The sequence below is a fragment of the Pteronotus mesoamericanus genome, unplaced genomic scaffold (genome assembly GCF_021234165.1).
Source record: "Pteronotus mesoamericanus isolate MK-2021 breed Mesoamerican mustached bat unplaced genomic scaffold, CSHL_Meso_final contig_493, whole genome shotgun sequence".
Classification (NCBI taxonomy): domain Eukaryota; kingdom Metazoa; phylum Chordata; class Mammalia; order Chiroptera; family Mormoopidae; genus Pteronotus; species Pteronotus mesoamericanus.
In genome coordinates this window covers 345,993-355,757 of record NW_026555183.1, presented here as the reverse complement: position 1 = coordinate 355,757, position 9,765 = coordinate 345,993, and the positions used below count along the sequence as shown (strand labels likewise).

At 60.6% G+C, this 9,765-nt stretch overlaps 1 protein-coding gene across 1 annotated transcript; it reads left to right on the top strand.

Moving 5' to 3' along the window:
- Nucleotides 1-2,772: 2,772 nt before the first annotated feature.
- PNCK (pregnancy up-regulated nonubiquitous CaM kinase) lies at nt 2,773-5,826 on the top strand. The gene is made up of 11 exons (XM_054578110.1): nt 2,773-2,840; nt 3,034-3,165; nt 3,403-3,477; nt 3,562-3,700; nt 3,840-3,963; nt 4,162-4,237; nt 4,337-4,449; nt 4,544-4,622; nt 4,720-4,807; nt 4,980-5,124; nt 5,473-5,826. The coding sequence occupies exons 1-10, from the start codon at nt 2,773-2,775 to the stop codon at nt 5,115-5,117; spliced, it is 1,032 nt and encodes a 343-aa protein (XP_054434085.1). The 3' UTR covers nt 5,118-5,124; nt 5,473-5,826.
- The last annotated feature ends 3,939 nt before the right edge of the window (nt 5,827-9,765 follow it).

Genomic DNA, 9,765 nt, shown 5'->3' with positions numbered 1-9,765 from the left:
TACACAAGGCCAATGGCATCAAAATCACCTGGTGAACTGATGCCTGTGTCTATCTCAAATTCTGCCTGCTGGCTCTTTTTTCCCAGGCTCACATTGGAAGCGGGCCCTTTTATTCCTGCCTCCATGTTTCATTTGCTGCCCCCTTCAGAGAGGTCTCTCTACATGCCATCTTTCTCCACATGGGCAGTTTTTTGGTTATTCCTCCATCGTACTTCTCCAAAACACGAATGTGTGTAAGTTACATTTCTTGTTACGGCCTGTGACCACGGATCTCTGATCATGTTTCTTTTGGCATAATCGCCAAATGAACAAGTAAGATTGGCTCCAGCCTGTGTCAAATGGGACTTACTGCCAGTGTGAGAGGGGGCTCACCAGCAGTCCCATTCCTCTTTTCTGTTTTTAGGTGTAAGTCCAAGGAAACCCTGTTCACAGAGATGAGCAGTCGGGAGTGAGGCCCGTGCTGCTGAGGGCCGCGGCCCCTGGAGCCCTCTTGAATGAACCGGAAGGGGCAACTGGGAAGGGGTCGGGGGACAAGAACTGGGGGGTGCTTCTCAAACTTACTGATTTTTGGACAGAGTACCTGTGGGGGTTGAGATCTGGAAAGATGATTTTTAAAAACCCCTGCCTGCTCTGTAGACCCTCTTAAAGACTTTGGGTCATGCCAGGAGCCTGCAGACTCCTGTGAAGATGGATCCAGCAGATCACTCCTGGACCCTGTGACTCCACGGAGCCCCTGCAGCTCTAGCCTGTGTGGACGTGCTCTTGTCAACAGCCAGCCAGGAAACCCGTCCCTCCCTCCTTGGTGACCCCCTAAGCCCCCTGGGACAGGGCGCCAGAATGTATGGGACTGAGTAGCAGGAATCCACTAATTGTTGAAGGATTGAATTTGGTCACCCAGCACTTATTTTCTGAGCACTTCCCCTGGCCCGATCAGCAGAGACACTTCTGGGGAGTGGAGGCTCTGATGAGGAAGACGCAGAAACTGATGAGGAAGACGCAGAAACTGATGGGTGTTCTGAAGGCAGGGCCAGGGGAGTTAGGCAGAGGAGGCGTGTTTGAAGAGGTGACATTTGAACTGAGACCTGGTGGAGTGAGGGAGCAAATCAAGCAGATATCTGAGTGAACAGCATTCCAGGCGGAGAGGCAGTGAGTGTAAAGGCCCTGGAGCAGGTGCGTGTTTGTGTGTTTGAGGGCCATGTATGGTACGCACCCCATGCATGGTGTGTGTGAAGGCCAGTTGGAAGCCATTGTGGCTGGAGTAGGCTGGAGCTGCCTGAGCAAGGGGGCAAGTAGGTGGAGAGAGGCCACAATAGAGATGGGAAAGGAGGACCAATTGTACAGAGTCCTAAGGGCTCTGTGAAGGCTCATGCTTTGATTTAGAGTGACTTGGAAAGCCATGGGGGGTGAGGTGGGATTGTAGCCCAGGGATGACATGATCTCAATAAAGGGAATGCTCAGGCTGCTAGGTGGGGAAAAGAGACTAAGGCTGGGTTCAGAGGGCAGAGAAAGTCCAGTGAGGAGGCTGTGACTGTCGTCCAACTAAGTGCTGATGGGGCTCAGGCCAGGGGGTCAGATGCAGCAGTGGCCGGGCTGGGCTAGGGAAGGAGGCTGTTTTAGATCAAATGACCTGGACAGAGCAGAGACCCGGAGGCTCAAAGCCACGTCAACATGCGGGTAAAGAGACTTCGGGACGGCGGACGCCAGTGGTGCAAAGGCCCTGGGGCCGGCCCAACCAGGCCGCCAGGGGGCTGAAGCCGGTGGGAACCCACGTGGATGACCGAGGAGGGAGGCGGCAACTACCGCCGGCAGATTGCCTTACAAGGCGCCCTGCAGCGCCGCGGCCACTCTCAGCCACCGGGGGCTCGGCGGGCAGCATTCGGCGTGAACGCGCGCGGAGGGGGCGGGGCCGGCGGGGCGCGGGCTGTGGGCTCTGAGCCGCTGCCACTGTGCGCGTTGACGCTGCAGCTTCCAATCCAGGTCCGTACCGAGCGAGCGCTCCTGGACGCTCGCCCACGCTGGCAGGGTCGTGCAGGGTCCCCGGCGGTGGCCGCCGTAGCCCCTGTGTGTCCCCGCGCACACCTGTCACGCCCGGCGCGCCCCTGGCCCGCACGCGCGCTGCCCACGCAGCTCTGGACGCTGGAGGCACAGGCTGCGGAGTTTCTCCTGCCCCGCGGCTCGGAGAGCCGAGTGTGCCTGGGCGGCCGCGTGGGTGGCTGTGGCAGTGGCAGGCGGCTGTGCGCTGGGGTCGCAGGTGCATCTCGGGCTGGTTGGTGGCCTGAGCCTGTGGGCGCTGGGCAATGAGTGGCAAGTCTAGGCCTGGGGGAAAGGGAGGACCCTTCGGGCGCTGTGGGTGGGGATGGGCTCGGAGGGGCCTGCGTGGGGGTGCATGGAGCCTTCTGGAAGACGGCTGATTGCGCTGCCGGTTGTGTGGCGGCAGAGAGCAGGTGTCTGGGCGCTGACCGTTGATCGCCATCAGGGTGGGGGCGTTCCGGATCGCCGCTGCGTATCTGGGGAGGGGGTGGAAGGAGTGTATTCAGCGGCCTCACAGGGAGGCGTCCTACCTGAGAGTGCTGACCTGGGCGGTGGGGGAGGGGCGAGATGTACCCAGGCTGGGGGAGGGTTATGGGACCTTATGAGACATGTGTTCCTGAGTGAGGTTGCCTCTGAGGGTGGCTGAAGCACTGCTGGGCGTGAGGTGGGGTACGGGGAGCGGGGTACGGGGCCGCCTCTCACCCAGGGCGCCTCCCTCCACCTCTCCCTTGCCCCCCAGACATGCTGCTGCTCAAGAAACAGACGGAGGACATCAGCAGTGTCTACGAGATTCGGGAGAAGCTGGGCTCGTGAGTGTGTGTCAGGGAATGTGATGTGTGTCGGTGAACGTGTAAGTGTGTGGGGGGATGGGCGGCATGGGATGGAGAGGGTCTCCTGGACCCTTCCCTCTCTCCCCACCCCTGCTCTCTCTCCCCTCCCTCGCCTCTCTTCCTCCTCTTCAGCCTTCCCCCTCTCTTCCTGCCTCTGCTGTCTCTATGGCAGGGGTGCCTTCTCTGAGGTGGTGCTCGCCCAGGAGAGGGGCTCCTCACACCTTGTTGCTCTCAAGTGCATCTCCAAGAAGGCCCTTCGAGGGAAGGAGGCCCTGGTGGAGAACGAGATTGCGGTGCTCCGCAGGTGCGCGCCTGGCCCTGGCCAGGTGGCTATTGCTTAAGGCCTGTGGGGCAGCATCCTGGGGTGGAGTGCCCTGCTTCCCCTGTGTCCCTGGAAGGCCTGGACTGGGGCTCTGCCTTGCTGGTTTGGGCAGGGGCGGCCTGTGGTAGGGAAGGGGCAGAGGTGGAAGAAAGCACTCTCAGGCCCTGAGGCCTGGAGGGGGCTGCAGTGGCCTACAAGGACTCTTTCCTGCTGTTTCAGGGTCAGCCACCCCAACATCGTGGCTCTGGAGGATGTCCACGAGAGCCCCTCCCACCTCTACCTGGCCATGGAGCTGTGAGGACGGCAGGGGCAGGCTGGGGGCTGGGTCGTGAGTGGGGGCCAAGGGGCCTGGGTCAACTGAGCCTCCTCTTCTCGCAGGGTGACAGGGGGTGAGCTGTTTGACCGCATTATGGAGCGTGGCTCCTACACCGAGAAGGATGCCAGCCACCTGGTGGGCCAGGTTCTTGGTGCTGTCTCCTACCTGCACAGCTTGGGCATTGTTCACCGTGACCTCAAGGTGCCTGCCCTCTTGGCCTCCTACCCAGGCTTTGCCCAGCCTCCCTGTGCACCCAGAGGAGGCCCCGCCCCTTGTCCCGGCCCCCAGGGGCCATGCCAAGGCTGACTTGGCTCTTCCTCTGGTCATCCGTATGTCACAGCCCGAGAACCTCCTCTATGCCACACCGTTCGAGGACTCCAAGATCATGGTGTCTGACTTTGGCCTCTCCAAAATCCAGGCTGGCAACATGCTGGGCACTGCCTGTGGGACCCCAGGATATGTGGGTAAGTGCGCGGGGTGCCCTGAAGTTCCTTGGGGGCCAGGGAGCTGGGGGACCCTGCGGGAGCTGTGATGCCAAGGACAGGGCAGGTGGTGGGCTATTCGTGGGGTCGACCAGGCTGAGCCAGGAAGCACTGAAGGCTGGTGTGTGCGTGCACGGGTGTGTCTGTCTGTCTGTCTGTCTGTCTGTCTCTGACCCCCAGCCCCGGAGCTCTTGGAGCAGAAACCCTACGGAAAGGCTGTGGATGTGTGGGCCCTGGGTGTCATCTCCTACATTCTGTGAGTGACCGCTGTGAAAGGCTCTTCTTCTTCTGCCTGCCTGCCCCCTGCTGGGTTGGGGAGGGTTGGACAGATGGGTGATTCATCTGTGGGTGCCAGGCTGTGTGGGTACCCCCCCTTCTACGACGAGAGCGACCCCGAACTCTTCAGCCAGATCCTGAGGGCCAGCTACGAGTTTGACTCTCCCTTTTGGGATGACATCTCAGAATCAGGTGAACTTGAGGCTGACCCCAAGCTCGGGGGAGGGGGACGGGGCGTGATAAGTGGAGTGGGACAGGTTGGGCTGACTTGGCCTCCCTGCCCCAGCCAAAGACTTCATCCGGCACCTTCTGGAGCGAGACCCCCAGAAGAGGTTTACCTGCCAGCAGGCCTTACAGCATCTTTGGTGAGTGGAACCCTTGCCAAGCTGTCCCGGGAGCAGAGTGAAGAACCACATCCTCAGAGACCTCGCACTCCTCCACTGACCCTTGGCCTCCCCCTAGGATCTCTGGGGATGCTGCCTTTGACAAGGACATCCTGGGCTCAGTCAGCGAACAGATCCAGAAGAATTTTGCCCGAACCCACTGGAAGGTCAGTATTGGGCGGGGCCCGTGGGCGCTTTTTGGCTGGAAGCTGCCTCCCTTCCCAGCCTGCTCCATCCCTCAGCCTCAGGGGGATGGCCGGGCCTGCCAGGGGCCTCTGTGGTCCTTGAAGTTTGGAGGCGAGGGCCAGGGCATGGCCCGATACCCTCCTCTCCTTGCAGCGAGCATTCAACGCCACCTCTTTCCTGCGCCACATCCGAAAGCTAGGGCAGAGCCCAGAGGGTGAGGAGGCCCCAGAGCGGAAGATAGCCCGCCACAGCCACCCAGGCCTCAGGGCTGGCCAGCCCCCCAACTGGTGATGCCCAGGTGCGTGGGGGTGGGCCCTGCACCCCCTGGGAGGTGGTTCCTTGGTGACCTAAGAGGGCGCTGGGCCCCATGTGGCCGAGAGCTAAGTGCAGTGGACCCCAGAGAGCAGAGGGCCCAGGGCAGAGAGCACAGTTGGAAGGCAGGATCCAGGGTTCCAGGAGGAGTGAACGAGAGAGGGGCCCGCAGGGGCTGATGGCTGCGGGGCCGTGAGGATCCGAGAGGGGCCCAGCGTGAAGACCGAGTGGGCGCCACTGCTGAGAGCCTTGATGGGAGCACGGGCAGGCCCCGGGGGCCTCCTGACGGTTTCCCTTCCCTGTGAGCTTCTCTCTCCCCCTCCACCCCTGGCAGATGCCGAGGCTGAGTGCACTGACCCCCAGGTTCTCTTCCCACGGACCCTTTTGCTCCTCTTCCCCATGCGCTGTGCCCTGGGGCTGGCCTCTGCCGAAGAGTTTGAGACATGTCAGTGTGGCTCGTGGCACGGGGGTAGGAGTGGGGCACCCCCCAGGCTCTGCCCTCCCCTAGGGGCTGGTGGGGCATGTCCACAGGGCTCCCCTCCCCTGTCGCTGTCACAACCCCTTTAGAACCTGGAGAGGCTCCAGGGACTGTCCTTCCTGCACGCTGTTCTGCGCTTTGCTGACTGTGGGCGGTCCTGCTTGTGTTGTGGCCCTCCAGCTGCCCTCCACTTTCCCCAAATCAATAAAGACAGACAGAGCAATAGGCCAGTGGTGAGCTGGAGGAAGGGGTAAGGGACAGGGATTGGGGGGTGACTGTGGAGGGGATGGGCATCACCTGTGGGTAGGGAACTAAGGAGGCAGGGCCACTGCCTATGGGACCGCACCGCCGATCCAGGCCACTGCCACCCAAATTTCTGCTTCCTCGGATCATGGCAGACAAACTCCTGGTTGTCCAAGAACTTCCTGTCCTCGCCCCACATCCAACGTGCCAGCAAGAGGCAGCCAGACGGTCAGCTCTGCCACCCTAGAAGTGGACCTGCTTGTGGCTCTGGCTCCCCGCTGGGCTGTTAGCAGAGGGGGTGCGGTGGGAGGTCCAATGGAGGCCCCAGTCGCCAGGACCCCGGAGATGGGCTGCAGTGCATCTGCTGTTCAGGGCCAGGCCGGGAAGGGCTCACAGGCGAGTGGAGGCCTGCAGCCTGGAGAGCAGCCAGAGTCCCAGCTTGCCTTCTCCAACCTCTCCCCACTCCCCGCTCCTCACTCAGCTTACCTGGGCTGTGGCCAGATGGAGCATTTCCAGCACAGCGTGAGAGCCTTTTGGCCAGGAGAGGGCGCCACAGGGGCCTCAACTCCTGTGCTGTGCGGCGCTACCGCGGCTTGGAACGCACGGGCTCCAGGCCTGGAGCAACAGGCTGGGTTGGTTATGACTTCTTGTGCGAAGAGTGGTGACTGGTCCTCTGGTCTGCATGGCCCCCGCCTCTCGCATTCAAATCCTCCCACCCGAGCCTCTGCTGGCCCTACTAAGCCTTTCTCCTGTGCTCATCAGCGGAAGACCCCCTAGGACCGATCCTCAGCCCCAGCCAGAGCAAAGGAAGCAGCCTTCAGAGTTTTGGGCAAGCTGGCCGCTCCTTCCTCCCCACTGTAACCCCTGCCTCCGCTGCCCTCCGCCAGCCCCCATCATGGAGCGTGATGGAGAAGAACCTTCTTGTCGACCTTTGGGACCTGAATGGGGCAGTGAGACAAAGCTCGGCTGGCTTGGGTCTCCGGGGTGGGGGCCGGATGAGGCTTTGGGGTGGGAAACACGGGGTGTGGCTTCCACTGAGGAGAGCAGCCCGTGCACAGTGCACCTCTGGTTAGCTGGGGGCGGGCATAGCCCGGGGTGGGCATGCCCACCCGCTGGTTCCCAGGCCCACAAGCCCCGCTGTGGTCTTCTCCCAGCATCTCCCCACCACCTTCCTGCTCCACATTGCCCCATGCACACCTCCCCACAGGTCCCTGAGCCTGGGGCAAGTCTGGAGGGGCGTGGGCAGCTTTCTCCTCTGTCCCCATGGCCAATTCTGGGCCATCCTTCACTGAAGGCTTTGGGGTCACACAATCCGGGGGACCTCAGGCAGCTAGCACCATGGCCAGGTCTCAAGAACTTGGCCTTCTCACCTTCGACGATCTGTTTTGCCCCTCCTTAGCTCCCCATTGGGGCCTTGACAGCTCTCCTGCCACCTTGGACATCTCCACCAGAGTCCCTTTGCTGGCTCTCCTTCCCCTCTTTCCAGTTGTTCACATTAGACCCTGCGACACCGACTCATTCTTGTCTTATCTGTCAAATATTGCTTAGGCCTCCGCTCTGTGCCAGGTGCTGAACCCACCAGACAAGGTGCCTGCCCTCATGGAGGAGGCCCTGTGCTGGAAGGGTGGGCTTACTCAGATGAGAGGAATGATCTGCATGGGGAAAGCAGACTGCTGGCTGCTCAGGGACAGCAAAGTCCCAGCCAGCCTTCCAGAAGGGATCGCAGTCGTTCAGAGGGGGCCAGCTCTTCCAGCCCAGGCCCGCTGCCAGATCGTTTGCTGCAGGGTTGGGGCCACCGCTCCAGCTGCCCTGACACAGGGTGCAGTTTGGCCTCTGGCCAGAAGGCGGCACCATGGTCACATTCATCAGCCACCCTTGTTCCTTCAGCGCCTGGGGCAGCTGCTCAAAACCATTCCTCTCCTCTACTGCCCCCCTAGATCTCGCCCCAGGAAATTCCTCACCTGGGAGAGAGGTCCTGCCCTGCCTGGCTGGGTGAAACAGAGAGCGGGACCCTTCCTTCATCCCTCCGAGCCCTTCCCATCCGAGGGACCAGTTTGTGAGAAGAAAGCTTTGGGCCAGCTAGGAAGAGGGCTGGGAGAAGGGACTGGTTCAGCCAAAAGCAAGAGATGGGGGGTTGTGACAGGGAGCTGGGGGTACCATGAGAGCATTTCAGGTCAGGCAACGACAGGTGCTCAGGCGCTGAGGCTGGAGGGATCAGAGCCTGGCAGGGTAAGAGTCGGGCCTTAGTCTGGGCAATGGTGAGCCTCTGGAGGGTTCGTAGCGGAGAGTGCTCTTATGCCGTCTGTGGTAGGTGCTGAGCGGTGGTGGAAAACTCAGCGCTGTGGGCCAGGAGCAGGGTCCAGTAGGCTGGCCTCGGGCATCAGGGATCGGACCGGAATCGAGAGGGAAGCCTTGTGTGTGTCCGGAGAGGAAGCTGTTTCCCTCATTCTGGATCACACCGGGTTGGTCACACAGTCTGTCTTGGGGCAAACCTGTGGGTGGCAGGTGTTCTAGGGAAGCTCAACCTGGGGCCACACTGGGGTGGAGAATGAAGGAGAGGGCTGTGGGGTGGCCTCTGCATTTCTGGGTGGATTGTGCAACCATTCACAAAGAGGGGGTCACCTGGGGTGGGTTTGTGGAGAGACGATGGGACTGGTTTTGGTCATGGCAAGTTGGAGGTGCCTGAAGGGGAAGGTGAGCAAAAGAGACTTGTTTCTCACCCTTCTCTCTGCAAATATGCATTTAGCTTTGCAGCTGATCCCAAGTATTAGCTCAGTGGGAGCTCTTATTGAGGACTCATTGCGTGCCAGACTGTTCTGGAGAGCTTTCCCAGTAGCCACTCAAATCTCAACTGTGAAGTAGCCATTCTTGTTATCATTGGCCCCCTCTTTCCATACAGCTGGGGAAACTGAGGCGTGGAGAGGCCAAGCAACTGAGCCAAGGCCACGTAGCCTTGTGCGCTATCCTGCTGCCTGCCCCCGTGCAGGTGAGGAGGGCTCACTGGGAACATGAGGGCTTTGTAGGGACTTGAGAAAAAGATCGGGGAATTCTTTAGCCTTCTCTCCGCAAGTGCAAACTCAGTGTGAGGAACGAGAGAGAACACCACGCTGGAGGAACTGCCCTCGATTTGAGTTTGAGCCTTGCAGGTGGTTTTGTCCCCTTCAAAGTCTTCTGTGCCGCAGTTTCGTTTGTTTAAATTGCCTGTGAAATGAGAACCTGGGAGGTCATTCCACAGTGGTAGAGGTGGGTGTGGCAGCTGGGCCCTGGAAAGATCCCTCTGGAGTTCAGTGTGAGGGATGGCTGGAAGCGGGGCGGGGCTGGCGGCAGGTGTGCATGCGCGTGGGTCATGTAAAGGGCAAGGCAAGAGATGTAGCGAGCCTGTGCCAAGGTGGCTGAAGTGCGACTGGAAAGATGGAGATGCGTCATGGTGAACTGAATGGGGGAAGAGGGTGTAAGAGAGTTGAGGATGCCACCCACCCCTACTGTCCCAGAACTCAGGAGAGAGGCAGGCTTATTCAGGACATGAAGGGGCCGAGTCAGGCCCCCGTCCTGACTTGAAGCCAGGTTCCTTCCTGCCAGCCACTCGGTGGGCACGTGGCAGCCACGTTCTCTGCCCAACCCCAGCTTTGTCCAGGCGCCGCTGTCTCTATCCCTGGCTTCTGAGATAGAATGTTTGGGAAATAACAAACCATCCAGTTTGGTTGATTGAGGCCTATTGTGAGAGGGTGCTAGAGATCAGCCTGGAAGTGAACTTTCTCAAGAGGGCACAGGATCAGCCCTGGCTGGTGTGGCTCAGTGGATTGAGCTCCGGCCTGTGAACCAAAGGGTTGCTGGTTCATATTCCCAGTCAGGGCACACGCCGGGGTTGCCGGCCAGGTCCCCAGTAGGGGGCGCTCGGGAGGCAAC

Excerpts from the sequence above, each read along its gene's own strand:
- PNCK (XM_054578110.1), top strand. The coding sequence starts at position 2,773 with ATGCTGCTGCTCAAGAAACAGACGGAGGACATCAGCAGTGTCTACGAG. Across the intron at positions 3,701-3,839 it reads TTGTTCACCGTGACCTCAAG|CCCGAGAACCTCCTCTATGC; the intron begins GTGCCTGCCCTC and ends CGTATGTCACAG. Across the intron at positions 4,808-4,979 it reads TTGCCCGAACCCACTGGAAG|CGAGCATTCAACGCCACCTC; the intron begins GTCAGTATTGGG and ends CTCTCCTTGCAG.